The 20,356-nt window shown below is 44.6% G+C and overlaps 1 protein-coding gene across 1 annotated transcript in view; it reads left to right on the plus strand.

Annotated features, from left to right (window-relative positions):
- Window positions 1-444: 444 nt before the first annotated feature.
- LOC138095989 (zinc finger protein 418-like) overlaps window positions 445-20,356 on the plus strand; it is a 46,525-nt gene continuing 26,613 nt past the window's right edge. Inside the window, 3 exon segments of the mRNA XM_068992003.1 lie at window positions 445-518; window positions 1,434-1,560; window positions 5,534-6,846. Coding sequence (XP_068848104.1) covers window positions 486-518; window positions 1,434-1,560; window positions 5,534-6,846 — 1,473 coding nt within the window. The 5' untranslated portion in view covers window positions 445-485.

The following is a 20,356-nucleotide window of genomic DNA, read 5'->3' on the forward strand; positions in this document are numbered from 1 at the left end:
TACGGGCCAGGATATACCAGGCCCAGCGGTTCCGTAGCGGCGGGTGCCCTGAGCGACCTGCTTCAGGTAAACGCTGTCCTTCCGGCCCGCATCGCCCTCGACCCACGGACGCTAAAGCTCCGAGTGTGGGAAGCCTGCTCACGTGCCCGCAGCCCCGGCCCCGGGATACAGGCGGTGAGGCGGTCGTGGGTGGGGCCCTGTGTCTGACGGACAGTGTGATGGCGCATGGGAGAGGGTGACAGGCTGAGGGACCCCCAGGTGCAGAGGCTTGAAGGTCGGACTGAGGCGGGAGGACCGGGAACCCTGGAACCCATTTGATGTCTGCAGGGAACAGGACACACAGCTGCTGAAAGTCAGTACAGAGGTTAGACGCTCGGCCCCAGGTACTTGGTTCGGGTGCCGCCAGGTGTGCGGGGAAGGCCTGAGGCCCTGGAAGATAGCCAGGATCGCATCCCTCTAAGACATACCTCTTCCCACAGGTTTCCATGGCTGCGGAGGCGCTTTTGGAACCTAATCGGGTAAGTGGAGGTTACCCTCATTGGTCGCAACACTGTTAATCGCTCAGTCGTGTCCGACCCTTTGCGACCCCATGGACTGTACCCCGACAGGCTCCTCTGTCCATGGAATTCTCCAGGCAAGAATACCGAAGTGGGTTGCCATTCCGTTCTCCGGGGGATCTTCCTGACCCGGGGATCGAAACCAGATCTTCCGCATCAGAGGCAGATTCTTTACTGTCTGAGCCATCAGGGAAGCCCTCTGCTGCTGCTGCTGCTGCTAAGTCACGTCAGTCGTGTCCGACTCTGTGTGACCCCATAGACGGCAGCCCACCAGGCTCCTGTCCCTGGGATTCTCCAGGAAGCCCTCTAATTTTCTCCAAATTTGAGTTGTCATGAAACTTGTCACCTGGCATTTTCCCAGCCCTTGGCTGTGGAGATCTTGGGAAATCCTAGCTCAGGGTCCTGAGTCCAGTTTAAGTGTTAAATGAAAGGGCTCCCGTTTCAGGCCACCAATAGAAAGAGTTGTGGAAGCTTGTCACAAAAACAGGAAGTGCTTGGAGGTGAGGCTAAGCTGGTTCAGGGAGTTGCAGGTCTCCTTCCTTCCTGGCGAGAATAAACTGGCTGTGGGGAGCAGCAGTCAGACCTGGAATGACTGTGAAGTGGGCATCTATTCTGGAGGCGGTGGGAGGGGTGGATCAGATGAGGGAGGCGGTTTCCTCTGGGTCTTTACAGGCTCCACTGGATGCAGAGTGGACAGCGGCGTGAACAGAGCGGTTAGTGGGAGAGTGAGGAGAGCAGACAGCTATGGCAGCAAGGTCGGGAATCTCTTCTGAGCTCTTAGGAGGAAGATGGAGGTGGGGTAGATGTGCGAGGAGGTGGATTGTGGGTCTTCAGGAGTGAGGCAGTTGATGGTCTCATCTGTCTGTATCCTGGCAGGGCAGTGTGACCTTTGAGGATGTGGCTGTGTACTTCTCCTGGGAGGAATGGGCTCTGCTTGATGAGGCTCAGAGATGCCTGTACCACGACGTGATGCTGGAGAACTTTGCACTTACATCCTCACTGGGTAAGCTCTTCTACGTGCCCCTGTGCCCTGGGCCAAGCTCTGTGCTTCTCTTTTCTCCGGGGGCAGGTGTGTCCCTAGTTGCCTGGATTTGTGCTGTGTTTACAAGGGCTGGGCTGAGTGCTCGCCGCCTCCTCATCTGTGTCAGCACAGCACCTACTGCCCCAAAGCCTCCTAGGGAAGAGTTTGGTATCACTGTTGTTTTGTCAGCCTAATGGACCCCCATGCCTTGCCCTCTGCCTCGCTGGGTGACTCTCTAGCACCCTAGCACCCTAGTATAGCACCCTTCTTTCCTATAGCCCACATTTGTTTCTGACTGTGCTGGAAGTGTAGGCACTTACAAAGTCACTGCTTACACAATGTAAGCACTACTTACAGATCCTTTGGTTAGGTTTTTTTTTTACTTTATTTTTGTTGTTGCACAATATACAAAACATTGGCATATACAAAATATACAAAAAATGGCGTTTAGTCCATTCTCATTGTGCAGCCATCACAATCCTGCATCCATAGAACTTTTTCATCATCCAACTGAAACTCCATATCCATTAATCAGTAACTTCTTCCATCCATTGACAGCCACCATTCTACTTTCTGTATCTATGAATTTGACTGAGTGTTTCATGTAGGTAGAATCAGACAGTAGTTCTCCTCTGATGTTTGGCTTACTTAGCATAATATGCTAAAGGTTTATCTATGTTGTAGCATGTGTCAGAATTTCTTTCCTTTTTATGACTAAATAATGTATGTACAGATTTTGTTTACTCAGCATTCCATCAGTGGACAGTGGGTGCTTCTGCCTTTTGTTTCTCATGAATCATGGTGTTATGACATGGGTGTGCAGATTTCTTTTAGTGTCCTTGCTTCAATTCTTTTAGGCATATACATACCCACAACCAGAATTTCTGTATCTGTGATAGTTTTCTTTTAAATTTTTTGAAAAATCACCATAGTGTTTTCCATAGCAGCTGCACAAAGGTACCAATTTCTCCTCTTCTTGCATACACTTCTTTTTTGTTTTTTTTGAGTAATAACCATTATAATTAGTGTGAAGTAGTAACTCATTGTGTTTTGATTTGCATTTTTCTAACGACTGATGATGTTGAGCATCTTTTCATGTGCTTATTGTTTATTTATCTTTGGAGAAATGTCTCTTCAAAAAGTCTTTTGAGAATTTTTGAATCAAGTTGACTGACTTTTGTTGTTGAGTTTTAGGAATTCTCTTTGAGTGTTAACCCTTCATTGGATATGTGATTTGCAAATATATTCTCCCATTCTATGAGTTGTCTCGTTCTTATGTTCATAGCATCCTTTGATGTACCAAAAGTTTTCATTTTGGTCAAGGCCACTTTGTTTTACTTTTGTTGCTTGTGCCTTTGATGTCATATCTAAGAAATCATTGCCGAATGCAATTGTCTTGAAGCTTTTCCATTATGTTTTCTTTTAACAGTTTTACGGTTGTCACTATTAAGTTAGATCTTTGACCTATTTTGAGTTAATTTATGTACCATGCAACTTCATTCTTATGGATGTGGATATTCAGTTTTCCCGGCATCATGTGTTGAAAAGTCTGTTTTTCCTTTTTGGATGGTATTGACCTTCTTTTTGAAAACTGTTTGAACTTATATGAGCAAGCTTATTTTTTAGCTCTTTATTCTCTTTCATTGGTCTATATGTCTGCCTGGATTCCAGTATCACGCTGTTTTGATTACTGTAGCTTTACAGTGGTATTTGATATTTAAATGTGTGACTCCTCCAACTTTGTTCTTCTTTTTCAAGTTTGTTTTGGCTATTTCGTGTCCCTTGAGATTCCATATGAATTTTAGGAAGAATTTTTCTAATACCACAGAAATTCTCACTGGATTTTTGATAGGACTGCATTGAACATGTAGATGCTGTGGATAGTTTAGGTTTTTTTTTTTTTTTGGATAGTTTTGACATCTTCAATATTAAATGTTCCAATCCATGAGCATACAAGTTTTTCCATTTATTGTCTGTAATTCTTTTAGCTGTGTTTTGTAATTTTTAATGAACAAATCTTACCTCCTTGGTTAAATTTGGTAATTTATTCTTTTGACAAATACTTTTATCTGTGGAATTCTTATCTTAGTTTCCTGTTGCTAGTTAGTGTATAGAAATGTAACTGACTTTTTTTTCCATTTTATATTCTCTTTCTTTGCTAACTTAATTTATTCTAACAGTTTTGTGGTGGAATCTTTAAGATTTCATAAGATGTGGTGATTTCTTCTTTCTTTTCACTTTTGGATGACTTTCGTCTTTCTTGCCTAATTGGTCTGTCTAGAATTTCTAATAGTATGTTGAATAGTAGTGTTGGAAGTTGGCATTCTTTTCTTATTTGTGATTTTGGAAAAATAGTTTTCAGTCTTTTACTATTGAGTTTGATGTTTGCTGTGGGTTTTTAATTTTTTGCTTCCATTATGTTAAGCTAGTTTCCTTCTATTCATAGTTTCATAGTTGAGTATTTTCATCATAAAAGGGTGTTAAATTTTGTCAGATGTGTTTTGTACATCGACTGAGATGATAACATTTTTTTCCTTTCTGTTAAAGTGATATATTACATTGATCAAACTTTGTATGTTGAATCATCCTGGCATTCTAGACATAAATCCCAGTTGTCTGTGGCATACCATCTTTTTATTGTGCTGCTGAATACAGTTTGCTAGTATTTTATTGATTAATTTTGCACTGATAATCATCAAATATATTCCCCTGTAAGTTTCTTTTAGTTTCTTTGTGTGCCTTTTTCTTTTAATATCAGAGTAATAGTAAGAGCTCCAAATGACATAAATTAAAGCAATTTTGCATTACAAAGTGGTTACATCAGACTGATTCTACCACTGTAGTTGTTGTCCAGGTGGGAAAACACCTGGTTTTACTGCTCTGCCATCTTCCTGCTTACTTACTCCTGCATCTTTCTACTCTGCCATCTTTACTACTCTGACACTCTTTTGTTGTGTCCATAGGTACTATTTGTAATATTTGAAATATGTTTCCTGTGATCTGTTGTGTCCTGAGTTTTTTGGGCTAGTATTGGCTGCTGACTTGTCCTGTCCTTCCCTTTGGAGTTGTATCATCCAGCTCTCATGTGGTAGCTCAGCTGGGGCTAGAGGAAGAGTCTTTTGTGCTTCCCAGGATGCATATGATTCCACTCTCCACAAGATGGGCCCAGAGGGGACCTGACCCAGATGAACAGCAGATGGAAGAGGACATGACTTCAGGGCTTGATTGAAGTCATATCGAGAATCTCTCTTGTTTTACTTCTGTTTTGGTGCCATTGCCAGTGGCCAAGCTCACCTCCATCTTTCCTTCTCCATTTTTGACACTTTACTGACTTGCCATTTCTATTAGTCATTTTTATTCTGACTCCAGCTGAGAGCTACTGACTACCTCTCTGGACTGCTTACCTTACTCATTCCTCACACTGTTCCCTCCTCAGCGCTTTCCCTCTTTGTAGTGTTCTAAAGTATGCACCGATGTAATAATCCTTAAACTCCTGTTAACCTTTGTTCCAGTCAGATTTTTCTGGACCTGAAATAGACTTCTGCACAGCATCACATGTCATCAGCAGGTATAATCCTGCTAAAAGCTATTGACATGCCTTCCCTGGTGGTCCAGTGGTTAAGACTCTGTGCTTCCACTGCAGGGGGCACTGATTCAATCCCTGCATCCCACATGCCAGGTGTCATGGCCAAAAAAATAAGGCCATTGACAGAGAATGATCTGTAGCATGTGCCTTTCCCCTGGGCCTTTCTTTGTGTCCTGTGCCTATTGAGGCCTGTACTGTTCCGTGACCTTAGGGACTGAGTGGTGTACAGAAGTTGCTTTTTTAAGGTGACCCCAACTTCCTTTTCCTGAAAACAGCTTCATGGACTCATTCTTTGATGTAACAAGTTACTTTTGTGATGCCTTCTCAAAAAAGTTAATGTGTACTTCGTCATCACTTCTTTAATTTCAGGCTGTTGGCATGGAGTAGAAGATAAGGGAGCACCTTCTGAAAAAAGCATTTCTGTAGAAGGAGTGTCACAGATCAGGACTCTCAAGGCAGATTCGTCTCCCCAGAAGGGCCAGCCCTTTGAGAAGTGTGGCCCAGTCTTGAGAGACAATTTTCACTTGCCTGAGCATCAGGAAGCACATCTTGGGCAGAAACCGTACATGTGTGGGAATCGATTCTATATCTCTGCCAACCTTCAGCAATACCAGGGGCAACACATTAGAGAGATACCCATCAGAACTTCTGTGGACACAGCCTTGATTATAAAGAGCTGCAGAACCCGTGTGTCAAGGGAATCCTTTTTCTCTAAAGGAATAAGGACAGACGACTTAGCCAGCATGGGATTTTTCCATCAACCTGTCACTCACACTAATGAGAACCCAAACAACAGTAATGAGTGTGACACTGTCTTTCACAGTGGGGAAAGGCATCGGAACTGGGGAGAAGGCAAAAAAATCCTCAACTGCACAGACACATTTGTTGAGGACCAACGAGTCCTCACTAGAGAAGGGCTTTATGAGTGCAGCAAATGTGGAAAAACCTCTACCCGAAGGTGGAATCTCATTCAGCACCAGAAAGTCCACACTGGAGAAAGGCCGTATGAATGCCATGAATGTGGAAAATCCTTTACCCGAAGCAACAGCCTGAAGACCCACAGGAAAGTTCACACTGGAGAAAAACCTTACGGGTACAAAGAATGTGGAAAATCTTTTAGTCAAAGATCCAACCTTGTTCAACATCAGAAAGGTCACCACGGAGAACGGCTTCATCAGTGTGGTGAATGCGGAAAATCCTTTAGCCGAAGCTCCACCCTCATTCATCACAGGAGACTTCATACAGGAGAAAGACCTTATGAGTGCAGTAAATGTGGGAAATCCTTTAAGCAAAGCTCTAGCCTCAGTTCACATCAGAAAATCCACACAGGAGAAAGGCCTTATGAGTGTAGGGAATGTGGAAAATCATTTAGCTGCAAATCTAACCTCATTATCCACCTGAGAGTTCACACTGGAGAGAGGCCTTATGAGTGTCAGGAATGTGCAAAATCCTTTAGCTGCAAATCTAACCTCATTAACCACCTGAGAGTTCACTCTGGAGAAAGGCCTTATGATTGTACAGAATGTGGACAATCTTTTACTCAAAGATCCATCCTCATTCAACATCAGAGAATTCATACTGGAGAGAGGCCTTATGAATGTCATGAATGTGGGAAATCTTTTAGCCGAAAATTTAGCCTCATTTACCACCGGAAAGGTCACACTGGAGAACGGCCTCATCAGAGAAAAGAACGTGGGAAATCTTTTAATTGCAAATCTAACCTCAATGAACACCTGAAAATTCACACTGGAGAAAGATCTCATGAGTCTGGGGACAGTGGAAGATCCTTTAGCCACAGTTCCAGCCTCATTCAGCAGTAGAGAGTTCACAGTGAAAAATATCTTAAGAGTGCAGTGAATGTGGGCAGTCTGTTAGCTGCTAATATGGCCTCATTTAATACTAGAGACTTCACCCTAGTGAAGGGCCTTAGATATGCCAGCAGATGCAGTTACTGCTAGTATAGTTACAGTGGAGGAAAGAAGTTGTGAGGGAGCCATCTACCTGAATAAAAGCTCTTATATCAGAAAATCTTCAGTTGGGGCATTCCCCTAAAATTCCAGGTATGTGAGAATCTCTTAGGAGTTGTGTTACAGTTTCTTACCTCCCAGGACCCTCACCAGCTTTATGTCACTGCCAGTTCTGTTTCAGAATTCATTTTCATCTCTATCACCTGGCAGGTCCACATACCTGGCAGTGTACATAAATTACTTCCCAACATGCTTAGGTAAGCTGACCTCTGTCCCATCCCCTTAGGGGACGGAAGTAATGAGTAGTCTTAGCTCGTATGGCATCTTCTTTCCCTTCTCATTTCCACAGTAGGGCGTGAAACTCATTCAGTTTGGGCCCAGTGGACCCAGTCTGAATTCTGTGGGTGACTTGACAGAAAGGCCTGCATTTTCAGGGACGTGTTAGTTTCTAGTGACACTTCTTTTGGATTTTCTCAGCCTCCAAGTGTGGAGGAACTAGAGGAACCACACTGGGAATTGCATGCCTCGTGTTACTTTGCACTTTGCAGTAATAAAGACATTAATATTAAGCCCCCTTTGGTCTGGGCGTTCTATTCACTGTGTAAGGTGATCTGAAGACAGCTCGGCTCTACCAGCATTGAGGGTGGCACAGATTTCATGGGGGTCAGGTACATTGTTTGCCTCACATGTCAGTATGAATGAAGACTATAGCTGTCTTTCTAGTTTTGGCACAATGTAAATACATTGTTACCCAGAGTCTCCTAAGAAAGACTGCAAAGCTTTGGGGTCCTGATTTGTGGAGTGTGTATCAGGGTTTTTTTGTGGGCTCAGAAAACACCCTGGGAAGCCAGGAAGTTGTGACAACCTCTAGTACTTCTGGGAACATGAATTGTTATTCAGAGTGAATATCACATAATGCTTAGCAGTTAACCTATGAAAGAACCACATCCCTGATCCCCAGAGTTCACTAGATAGTGCCACTGTAAGACTACAGGGCTGAGGCGAACTCCGTTGGTAAAGAACCCTGGAGCAGCGGAGACTGCAGTGAAGTAGGTGGAGTATGCCCCTTCCCCAGTTGTATCAACAGATGCTCCAGTGACTGTGCAGTATCAGTGTGCGCAGATGCCCAGAAATTGCCAACCGCCAGGCATGTGTGTCTTTTGTGGCTGAGGTCATCGTGAAAGAAAATGAGCTATTGGTTTTCTGGATTCCTATAGCCTCTCTGGGGTGTTCAGCCAAAGCCCCTTGCCACAGAGGCAGAGAAACAAACACGGAGAGAAAGGAGAACCCTTAGTTCACAGTGTGGCTCTGTGACCAGCCAGCCTTCCTGTTAACTCAGGTGAAAAGGAATCTATTACTCATCAGTATTTGCTACCACTAAGGCAAGGCTGTTCCTCCAAGGTCATCAGGAAAGAGAGGCAATATAGGATTGCCAAGCCTGATTTTCTGAAGAGTGAGATATCTATATTTTGCCTTTGAACCATTTTATAAAATTTTATTCTAGTCATCATGCAATATTCTTTGTCTATTTGAAGTATGCAATTTAAAGTTTACGTGTAAACCAAGAAAACCTCATTGGAATCACAATAATGTAAGTTATGGCCATCATTAATTTACCTTCCAATAGATTGTTTTGTGTGTTCTAGAATTATATATGATTTTATTCTTCAAATGTTTACTTTTTCTGATTTTATTCATGGTTCATAATTATTTTGAGATTCTTCACATATATAAATAGTTCATTCTCTTTATTGCTGAACTAAGTATCTTTTCTGTACTTATTCCATTTGTTTATTCATTCATCTGGTTAAGAGAATTTGGGTTACTTCCAGTTTTGGCTATTCTAAGTAAAGCTGATAGAATAGTTTTGTGTAATTCTGTATGTATGTATTTTCACTTGTCTTGTGTTAATAACTCAAAGTGTAATACCTGAGTCAGAATAGGTGAATGTTTAACTTACAAGATGGCTAAATGGTGACCTTAAATCATTTTTTGCTTTTATATATCCACCAGGTTTTGTAAAATGCCTCCACATTTTTGCCAGTACTTGATATGGTCAGTCTTTTGAATTTACCCTTTTAGTAAGGAAACACTAATTTTAGTTACATCTCCATAAGAATTCATGGTGTTGAACTTTTTTTTAAAAGTGTTTATTTGCCGTCTGTATATCTTCTTCGTGAAATATCTGTTTATATCCGTACTTGTTTTACTTTTTTTTCTCATTTTACTTTTTTATGTTGTGATTATTTACCATTTTATTAATAAATAATCAGCTCATTTTTGTTCCTTAATTTTTATGCATTCTGTACAAGGTAATTGCCACATACACCATATAGTTTTATAAATTTAATCTGCATTGTTTATATATTCTTAAGCCTAGGCTTTCAAAAACATGATTAAGTCTTGGTTTGTAGTGTTTTCCAATATTCCCTTATATAAATACTCTGACTTTAGCCAATATCAAACTGCCAACATGGTTTCACTGAACATGGAGTTGGGAAGAGTTGCTAGAAGTCCATCATTCTAACTCCAGGAACTGCAATAATCTGTAGGACTCAGATAATAGTAAAACATAGTAAAATTATTAGGAAGTGAGAAGTTTTGAATATTTGTTTCATGAAAGTATAATTGACTGAACATACACACTGCATGTGTTTAAGGTGTATATTTTGATGTTTTGATACACACTTAAAACACCCCTGAAACCAAAATTTACACTGGAAACAAAAGACCATCTATTGATATATTAATGACACTTACTCAGTTAATATTAGTGACACTCAGTTAAATTATTCAGTTCATTATCTCAATTATTCAAGAAGAGAAAAGCAGAGCATGCAAGATATTTCAATTACAGGCAATTGTTGAGGAAAAAACAAAAAAACAAACTTTGAAAACGTTTTTCACACAAGGGGTCAGAAAGAATGCTTATTGGGAATTCCCTGGCAGTCTAGAGTTCCACACCTCCATTGCAGGGGACACAGGTTCCATCTTTGGTTGGGGAATTAAGATCCCGAATGCTGTGCAGTGCAGGCAAAAAAGAAAAATGCATATTAAAAGTTGAGAAGCAAAGCAAAAAGGAAGTTGAGATGCAATTTTCTAGCATTTTATTTTGGAGTCAAAACCAAACTGTTTTCAGTATGAATCCTTTGATAATTTGTGTCTGTGTTCTTGTTGAGGGAAAAGCCATGAGTAATCCACCATAATTCAGAATAATTGGGGTTCTATAAAGTGGGGAATTTCAGTACATTTAAAAGCAATCAGAAGGAGCATAGTTATAATTTACAGTGCTTTCAGCTCTAGACATTCTCAATTCTATCACCCACTTAACAGAGGAGCAACTTTTAGGCATTAATTTCTGAAGTTGCCCAATGCATATAGACTGGGATTTTTTGAAGACTGTTTGTATCTCTCTCTCCCACATGTCAATTGCCTATATTTGGTAAGTACTGTAATCACAAATATAAGCAAAAGCAGAGACATTACTTTGCCGACTAAGGTCCGTCTAGTCAAGGCTATGGTTTTCCCACTGGTCATGTATGGATGTGAGAGCTGGACTGTGAAGGAGGCTGAGCGCCGAAGAATTGATGCGTTTGAACTGTGGTGTTGGAGAAGACTCTTGAGAGTCCCTTGGGCTGCAAGGAGATCCAACCAGTCCATTCTGAAGGAGATCAGCCCTGGGATTTCTTTGGAAGGAATGATGCTGAAGCTGAAACTCCAGTACTTTGGCCACCTCATGCGAAGAGTTGACTCATTGGAAAAGACTCTGATGCTGGGAGGGATTAGGGGCAGGAGGAGAAGGGGACGACAGAGGATGAGATGGCTGGATGGCATCATGGACTCGATGGACGTGAGTCTGAGTGAACTCCGGGAGTTGGTGATGGACAGGGAGGCCTGGCGTGCTGCGATTCATGGGATCGCAAAGAGTCGGACACGACTGAGCGACTGAACTGAACTGAATGTTTTGGGAAGAAAATAGTTGCCTATTTCAGGGCTGGGTCTTGAAGGGCATATTTCACAAGCTACAATCATGCAGCTGTATGCAGACATCTGTGTGTGCTAAGTCACTTCAGTCGTGTCCCACTCTTTGCAACCCTGTGGGCTGTAGCCCACCAGGTTCCTATGTCCATGGAATTCTCCATGGAGTGGACAGCTGCTTTTCTCCATGGGATCTTCCTCCCAATCCAGGGATTGACCAATCCAGGGATTGACCCTGCAACTCTTGTCTCCTGCATTGGCAGACAAGTTCTTTACCACTAGTGCCACCTTCTGGCAGGAGCTAAAATAGCCCTATGGAAATCAGACAGCCAGGAGGTCAGATCCAGAGACTGAAAACAGATGCTACTATAAGTGAGCCAAATGTCACTGAAAGGATTCACAACAGTAATTAATTTATTTCACACTTATACAGCTGGGAAGCAAAATATTTGTGTTAGAGTTATCCTCATAAGTGTTTACATGATCTTTTCCAAATAACTTTAAGCACAAAATAGCAAAAGGAATTAGACAAAAGTCACACAATATGATCAATTACATGAGAAAAGACCAGAAGTCATGTGGAAGACATAACAAAAATGACTTTTATATAAAAATGAGGTTCATTAGCATAAAGAGAAGTAACCGATTTTGTTTACATCCGAGACACCACCATAGATGTTAGGGATCCTGGGAGGGATGGCATCTTACGGTGGGTTACAATACATTGGTCCCGTCCATTGAGGCCCCTGTACCTCCTGTAACTCACATGGACAGGCCATTCAGTCTTTGCAGGTCAATACTTTACTGTTATATGTGTTTAGTCACTTGGTCAGGTCCGACTCTTTGGCAACCCCATAAATGTAGCCTGCCAGGCTCCTCTGTCCATGGGATTTCCCAGGCAAAAATACTGAAGTGGGTTGCTATTTCCTTTTCCAGAGGATCTTCCCGACCCAGGGATCAAATCTGTGTCTCCTGTTTTGCATGTGGGTTCTATATGAATTGTAAATAAGCACATGAAAATAGTGTCAGTATTATTGTTTAAGGAAATACGAGTGAAAACCACAGCGAGGCCCTTCTGCACACTCATTTTCATGGGTAGCATTAAAAGACTGACAGTATCCAGGTGTTGAAGATACAGAGAAAAACAGAACCCTCATACACTGCTGGTAGGAATGCAAAGCAGTAAAAGCTTGGAAACACTGGCAGTTGATAAAGTTAGTCATCCACTTTTCCTCACTATAATTACAAGAGAAATGGAAGCCCTGTGTCCACAGAAATACTTGTATGTATTCGCACATTTGAGCTTCCCTAGTGGCTCAGTGATAAAGAATCCGTCTGCCTGGAGAATCCTATGGACAGAGGAGCCTGGCAGGCTACAGTCCACAGGGTCCCAAAAGGGGCAGACATAAAGTTAGTAACTAAACAGCAATTCTCACATTTCCAGGAACTTCATTCTTCAAAGCCTACAACTAGGTAGCAAAAAGAAATATCCATCTACAGATGGACGGTTAAGAAAGTGTTATATTTATCAGTGGAATACTCCCCATCAATATGAAGAAATGACCACTGACACAAGGCGGGGGAAACATCAGTTTGAAAGCGTTTTAGTAGGTAAGGATGTGTGCGTCATGTGTATCCACAACCGCCGTAGACTAGAAGCCTGCTGAGATTGGGTGTTCACATCCAACAGGAAAATGAAGGCCTGGGATCTGGCCCTCAGCTGCCCAGTTCTGAGGGGCCACCCCAGGTGATATAATTGAAGATTTGCTCCTCGCCTGGAGACAGGCTGGGGATGTAGGACCTGAGACCCTTTGCTGCGGTGCTTGCACCTGGACAAACGTCTCCTTGAATGGCAGATACAAAGAAGCTTTAAGGGACTAAAAATAACTCCATGCATGGGCAGTTGGGGCAAATTATAAACAATAAAATACGAAAAGGCCCAAAGCCAGCTGCCACCTTTGAGGTGCCCGTCTGCCGGGAGCCAAAGTGAAATTACAAAAAGTACTACACATGATCTCTGCACACAGAACCTCCACAGAGGGGCAGGCAGACCCTCTGATCTGCCCCTGCCCTCACTGCATTTAAGGGACCTGCTCGCCCCTCCTCCAGAAGCCAGCAACGACATCTGCTCTTTGCACTTGCTCTGTTGTTCTGCGGCTCGAGTTCCAATAAAGCCTTGCCTGAATTTCTCATCTGGCCTTTTATTGATTTCTATTGATTAGGGAAATCCAACAAGCTGAGTTGGTAACAATCTCTGAGCTAGACTAAATGGCTCCAGACTAAGGGCCACTGGGAGATGGAAGAAGGCTCCGCAGGTGGCACAATGGTAAAGAATCCGCCTGCCAATGCAGGAGACACGGGTTCAATCCCTAAGTCAGAAAGATTCCTTGGAGGAGGAAATGGCAACCTAGGAAATCCCAAGGACAGAGGAGCCTGGCAGGCTGCAGTCCATGGTGTTGCAAAGAGCCAGACACAACTGAGCATTCACACATTGGGAGACACAAGAAACACTGCCGCACCCTCAAGTTCAATGAGCTGCACCATTTGCTGATGAGGAGTCTTGCCTTGTGTGTGTGTGTGCGTGTGTGTGTGTGTGTGAAAGAGAGAGAGAGATTTTAGTGTGTGTGTGTGTGTGTGTGTGTGTGTGTGTGTGTGTGAAAGAGAGAGAGATTTTAGTTCCCTGACCAGGAATTGGACCCATTCCCTCAGCAGTGAGAGCTCAGAGTCCCAACCACCGGACCTCCAGAGACTTCCCAGGACTCTTGCTTTCTTGCTTTCTGGCCTCTTTCCCACTCCTACCAGCCTCTGTACACACGCCCTCACATAACATCCTCATGCTGCCCCCAGCCGGGTCATCTGTGCGTCTATCTTGTCCCCTGACTCTCTCGCATCATGCCCACACCTGACTTAGACTGCCGGACCCCGCCCTCACCCACACAGCCCCACGTCTCCTGCCTGATCATCACGTATTTTCCTCTCTCTTGGGGAGGGATCCAGATCTGGGTGCGTCTGCTTCCATTTTCTTTACGTATCCCACAGCTAGTATTTATTTACATGTCTATTTTCGCCCGTGCTGTGTCTCTTGCTGCGCACGGCCTTTCTCCAGTGGAGAGCGGGGCCACTCCAGTCGCAGCGTGTGAGCTTACTGCAGTGGTGTCTCCCGTGGAGCCAGGCTCTAAGGTGAGCAGGCTTCAGTAGCTGCAGCACTCTGGAGGGCTTCGAGGGGGGGCTCAGCACCACGACTAGTTCATAGGAATAGGTGTTAGCCACTGTTTTGGAGGCATAAAGCAGAGAAAATCCCTCCCCCCAGGTGGATCACAAACTTTGTTCTTTTATGCTTTCTATTTCAGTCTCCTACCCTTGGCCTTGTAGATGTCATCTTCATCTTCTGATCATCGGACTCACTGGTTCATTCTTTAAATATCCCCGTCCCAGGTGGGCTTCCCAGGCGGTGCAGCAGTTGAGAATCCACCAGCCAATGTAGGAGACACAGGAGATGTGGGTTTGACCCCTAGTTTAGGGAAGGTCCCCTGGAGGACGAAATGGCAACCACTCCAGTATTCTTGCCTGGGAAATCTCATGGACAGAGGAGCCTGGCGGGCTGCAGTCCACGGGGCCATACATGACTGAGCGACAGGACACACACAGACACGCATCCTCCTTAGTATTCCATTCAGTCCTTTATCAGTGCTGTCTATAACCAACATTTTTCCTATTTTTAAAAAGCATATATTCTTGGTCCTGTGGCTTTTCCTCTCCTCACCTCCTGGGTTACTTTTTCCTCTTAATTTCATTTCTTTGTACTTTTCTTCCAGTTCTTCATTCCATATAGCATATGTTACTTACTGTGACTCTTGTGAGCCTTGCATTCTTCTTCCATGTCTAGTTATTTCCCACTGGATGTATGAGTTGCTCTGTGTTTGTGTGTGTGTGTGTGTGTGTGTGTGTGTGTGTGTGTGTGTGTGTGGAGGAAAGACCAAGTTCAGGCCAGAAGCCTTGGAGGACACACGTATGTGAAATGACTAGGCAGGGCATGGAAGGGAGTCCAGCTTTCACCACAATAGGCCACCAGATTCATCTGTTTTAACCTTAATTTGGCCAGAGTAGAGCCGCCTTCTGAACTGTCATCCCCAAAGTCTGTGGGATGAGAGGGCCTGGCCTGACAAGCCAGGACAATTCATCAGCCTGACCTCTCCTCAAAGTCTATACAGGAAGTCATTGAGTATCCCAACGCCATGTAACTGAAACCGCGTGTGTGTGTGTGTGTGTGTGTGTGTGTGTGTGTGTGTGTGTGTGTGAATTAGCAAAGGGTTTCAGGACAGTGGGGAAGGGCACAGCATATGGAACGCTTCCCAGATTTGCATGTTATCCTTGCGTAGGGGCCACGCTGATCTCTGTCATATGTCTTCATGTCTTTATGTCTGCAGCATAAAACTCTGCTGCAGTTTCATTATATGTACTGCTGAAATGAGCATGAAGCCACTTTTCTTTCTATTTAAATGTTTTAGAATTACTTGGCTGCATCAGGTCTCAGTCGTGGCGCCGTAGGTCTTGAGCTCCCAGGCTTCAGTGGTTGCAGCCCGCGGACTTAGTTGCTCCAGGGCATGTGGAAAGTTAGTTCCCTGATCAGGGCTGGAACCCGTGCCCCTTGCACCGGCATGTGGATTCTTAACCACTGGCCCAGCAGGAAGTTCCCCAGAAACTGCCCTGCTTTAACTCCTCCTCCCCACAGCTTAAGACTCTCATCCAGACAAGTCTGAGGTGACGTCGGTTCCCCACAGGACTCTGCTAGTTGTTGTCATCTGTGTTTCTCGCTGCAGTTTTGGGGTGTGATCAGCAGCCCTCCCAAGATGACCATCTCTTCCGCACCTGGAACTGTCTTGAGGTCCCCATTCCATAAACCAAGTCCATAAGTCTGATTCTGCCTTACCTGCAGCGGCCACAGTAGGTCAGGCCAGACTCTCTCACACCTGGAATATTCATTTCAAACTGACATATCATTAATGAGGCCTGCCAAATGGCAGCTCTGTGTAAATCACTGGAGATAACAGAGCCAAACAAAACAGAAAAAAAATTGCTATCAGTGGGGACCGACAGGCAATAAACAAGACAAGTAAGGAGAATATAGTGTTTGATGGAGGTCAGTGCTGTGGAGAAAAAGCTGAGAGGGCAAATCGAGACTGACGGGGGAGCGAGGGGGGAGGTGCTGCGTTGTAGAAAACGGGTCCAGGTCAGTTCTTACTGAGAAGCAGATGTTTGAAAAAAAGACCTGGAGAGAATTTGAAGAGAACTCCAGGGTTCTTCCCCCAGAGACAGAGGGAAGGGGAATAAAAGCCTAAAATGAGGGTGAAGCCTCGGGGTTCTGGGAACAGCAGTGTCAACGAGGGTGGCTCAGAGGAAGCAAAGGGGCAAGAGGAGGAGATGAGATGCCTAGGACCCCAGAGCTGGGTCAGCAGGGCCTCTGGGCCACGGTCAGCACGCCAATTTCTACACTGTGGGATCTCCACACTCTCCTGCCTGGGGCGAGGCAAGCCCAGAAGCGGCATGTAAATGCTAAGGGTGAGTTGACAGGTATTTTAGGTCCATTGAATCTGATCACATAAACGAGCTTACATTTTGTATGGCTTTGTTTTCGTGTTAATTTCACATTGCTGATCATTTTTATGGAATTGTATGAAACTGCGAGGCTAAGGGAAGTGGAGGAGCTCTTTACTAGAGGCAGTCTGAGCCGCTGGGAGCTTCCACAGACAAGGGACATGTCCAGACATAACAACAGTTCCCGACTTAATCCCTGGCCGTCCAGAGGGTAAGATGCTGAGCAGGGGGTTGGGACTGATCCCTGGTTGGGGAACTAAGATCCTGCATGTCACGTGGTGTGGAAAAACAAATAAATATTTTTTAAAAAATGTTTTTTTTTTTAAGTGTCCCTCTGATGACTGCTTCGGGAATAGAAAGACTCGTGGGGGGGATTCCCTGGAGGTCCAGAGGTTAGGATTCCAGCTTTCCCTGCTATGACCTTGGGTTCAATCCCTGGTTGGGGAACTAACATCCCACAAGCTGTGTAACAGCACCCCACCCTTCCCCGACAACAAAAAAAGACTGAGGAGTTGACCTCATTAATCCGAGGGAGGGCTGGAAGAGTAACGGATTATGGATATAACTTGAAAGCAGATAATATTAGGACTACTCCCAAAATCCCTTCTCTCAGAAAGCGCTCTGTCTGCTTCCCCAATTCTCCTCTCATCTTCCAGGGGGTCACTCACTCCACTAGTCAGAAAGAAGCGCTGGATTTTCCTGAAATCCCTTCCTCCAGCCTCCCCCCAGTGAGTACACAACACACCCCCACCAGATTTTCAGACCAGGCTCCAGTCCCTGTTTAAACCCCTTCCCCCTCCGCACTCCCCACAAGTCCATCAAACATCGTGCACTTTCTTTACCTAAAATAAGCACTGCTCTTTCCCTTCCCACTAAATGATCTTTGTTTCCAGTCCTGTGATTCTTTTGTTGGACTAGGAACCCTTCCTTCGGGATCCTAGGGGCACCCTCTGACTCACCAGCACAGGAGGAGAGACTTTTTCTTTGTCTCCGTTTTTGTTTTGGCCCAGCCTCATGGCTTGCTGTATCTTAGTTCTCGTGGCCCTCACCAGTGAAAGTGCCAAGTTCTAAATACTGGACCCCCAGGGAATTCCCAAAAGGAGGGAATATTAGCCTTATTCCCTGCTTCACTTGGAATCCACAAATCTTGGAAAATTGGAAAGTGTTAAGTTTGTGTAAGTCTCATTTGTGACAAAACTGTGGGACTTCCCAGGTGGCTCACTGGTAAAGAATCCACGTGCCAATGCAGGAGACCAGGGTTCGATTCCTGGGTTGGGAAGATCCCCTGGAGAAGGAAATGGCAACCCACTCCAGTACTCTTGCCCAAGAAATCCCAAAGCAGAAGAGCCTGGCGGGGTACAGTCCATGGGGTCACAAAAGAGTCAGACACGACTTGGAGACTAAACAATAATGACGACAGAACTTGACCGGAACACACCTGAGATTATTATACTTTCTATCCCCACTTCAGCGCAAGTGTTGCATTTCACTGCAGAAATATGTGTTGATGACGCAGGATACAGCATGCTTGGGGTTGGTGCATGGGGATGACCCACTGAGATGTTATGGGGAGGGAGGGGAGGGGGGTTCATGTTTGGGAACACATGTAAGAATTTAAGATTTTAAAATTTAAAAAAAAATTAAAAAATTTAAAAAAAAAGAAAAGAAAAGAAAAGAAAAATGTGTTGACTGTGGCCTATTGCCCCAGGCCAAGGGCTGGTGTGTAATACTGTACTGGAGAGCTGAGCCTGCCGCTAATGAAGCCTCCAATGAAGATCCCATCAACAGGCACACTATCCAATCAGGCCTTTAAATACATTACTGTCCCCTGATCCTATAAAAGGGAGGAGCCTTGGGAGGGCACATCAGATGAACTCAGTTGAGAAGGGGAGTCACACGGGGAAGAGTCCTCGGCCTTCAGCTCAGGCTCACCCAGCGTGGAGTTCAGTCTTCTGGGGGAGGTGAGTTTCCTGAACAAAAGGAAATTTTGCTATCTCGTGCGCGTGTGTGTGTGTGCACGCGCCCGCTCCTGTGTTTGTAAGCATAGCTCTGGGGAGAAAATTCCTAGATACAAAGACATGGATGCCTCGCAGGCATGGGGGATAGTCTGTCGGAACATCTGATCAGGCTGTGCAAAATCTGGCCCGACTGAGGCCAACTTCTCCTAGGAAAATCTGGGTCCGGCATGGTTTTTAATTTTTTTCCGTCACTAAATCATGTCCGACTCTTTGCGACCCCATGCCTGTAGCCTGCCAGCTTCCTCTGTCCATGGGATTCTCCAGGTAAGAATACTGGAGTGGGTTGTCATTTCCTTCTCCAGGGGATCTTTGTGACTCAGATCAAACCCAAGTCTCTTGTATTGGCAGGCAAATTCTCTACTGCTGAACCCCCAGGGAAGCCCCATCGAGGTCCAGATGGAAGTGGAGGTTCACGGCTAATTGGGGTGAGGGTGGGGCTGAAGGTGAAAGGGTGTGTGTCAGTTACTTAGCAGACTTTTACTCTGTGCTTGCCATGTGCCAGGGACTCCTCCATGTGCTTCCTATGTAGTAATTATTTTGGCTCTTGTGGCAATTCTGAGCTGGGTGTCCTTAGAGATCAGAGCCCCCCTGACAAGGATGAAAGCCTGATGGTATCATGTATGGGCTCACACAGCTTGGAAATGCCAGGCTTCAGACTAAAAACTCTGGTAATATGGTGTGGGGGAAGGGTTGTTGTGTTTTGTTTTCTCTTGAGATATAATTGCCATATATACTGTATTAGTCTCAGACATACTACATATGACATATTTGCATGCATTGGGAAATAATCACCACACTTAGTCTAGTTAGCATCCAGCAACATACATCGTTACATTTCTTTTTCTTGCGATGAAAATACGACAGTTTCATATTCCAACAATTGTCTAAATAAGACAGTTTCAAATTCCAAGTCTTAGCCATAATGCTGCTCTGCAGCCTTGCTTGTGTGAAATTGAGTGCATGTCTGCAAATGTGACCATGTGGTCTATGTATGCCTGGAGAAGTCCACAAAGAGAACACATGGGACTTCTCTGGCCATCCAGTGGTAAAGACTCGAAGCTTCCAATGCATGGAGTGTGGATTTGATCCCTGGTTGGGGAACTAAGATCCCACATGCCACATGGCAAAAAAAAAAAGAGAGAAAGAGAGAGAGAGAATTCATACGGAGTCCCAGGGGTATTACACCGGGCGGGGGGGGGGGGGAGAAACCCATGAACGTGGACATAGATAACCAGCCACTACACCTAAGGTGCGGTGGGAGGGGTGAGGGCAAGCGGAGGCGAGCCTGGCGGAACCAGGAAGCCCTTGGTACTTTCCACCGAGAGCAAGAGGGAGCCACAGAGGGAATTTTAAGTGGAGCAGTGGAGTCTGACCTGAGCAGATTCGCATTTTTAAAAGGCTTACTGAATAGGTGTGATAAGCGGATCGTTGTTGTTTAGGCACACTGAGTCCTGTCCAACTCTTTTGAGACCTGGTGGCCTGTCTCACCAGGTTTCTCTGTCCATGGAATTCTCCAAGCAAGAATATTGGAGTGGGTTACCATTTTCTTCTCCAGGAGATCTTCCCAACCCAAGGATAGAACCCAAATCTCTTCTGTCTCCTGCACTGGCAGGCGGATCCTTTATCACTGAACC

The sequence above is a fragment of the Capricornis sumatraensis genome, chromosome 20 (assembly GCF_032405125.1).
Source record: "Capricornis sumatraensis isolate serow.1 chromosome 20, serow.2, whole genome shotgun sequence".
Classification (NCBI taxonomy): domain Eukaryota; kingdom Metazoa; phylum Chordata; class Mammalia; order Artiodactyla; family Bovidae; genus Capricornis; species Capricornis sumatraensis.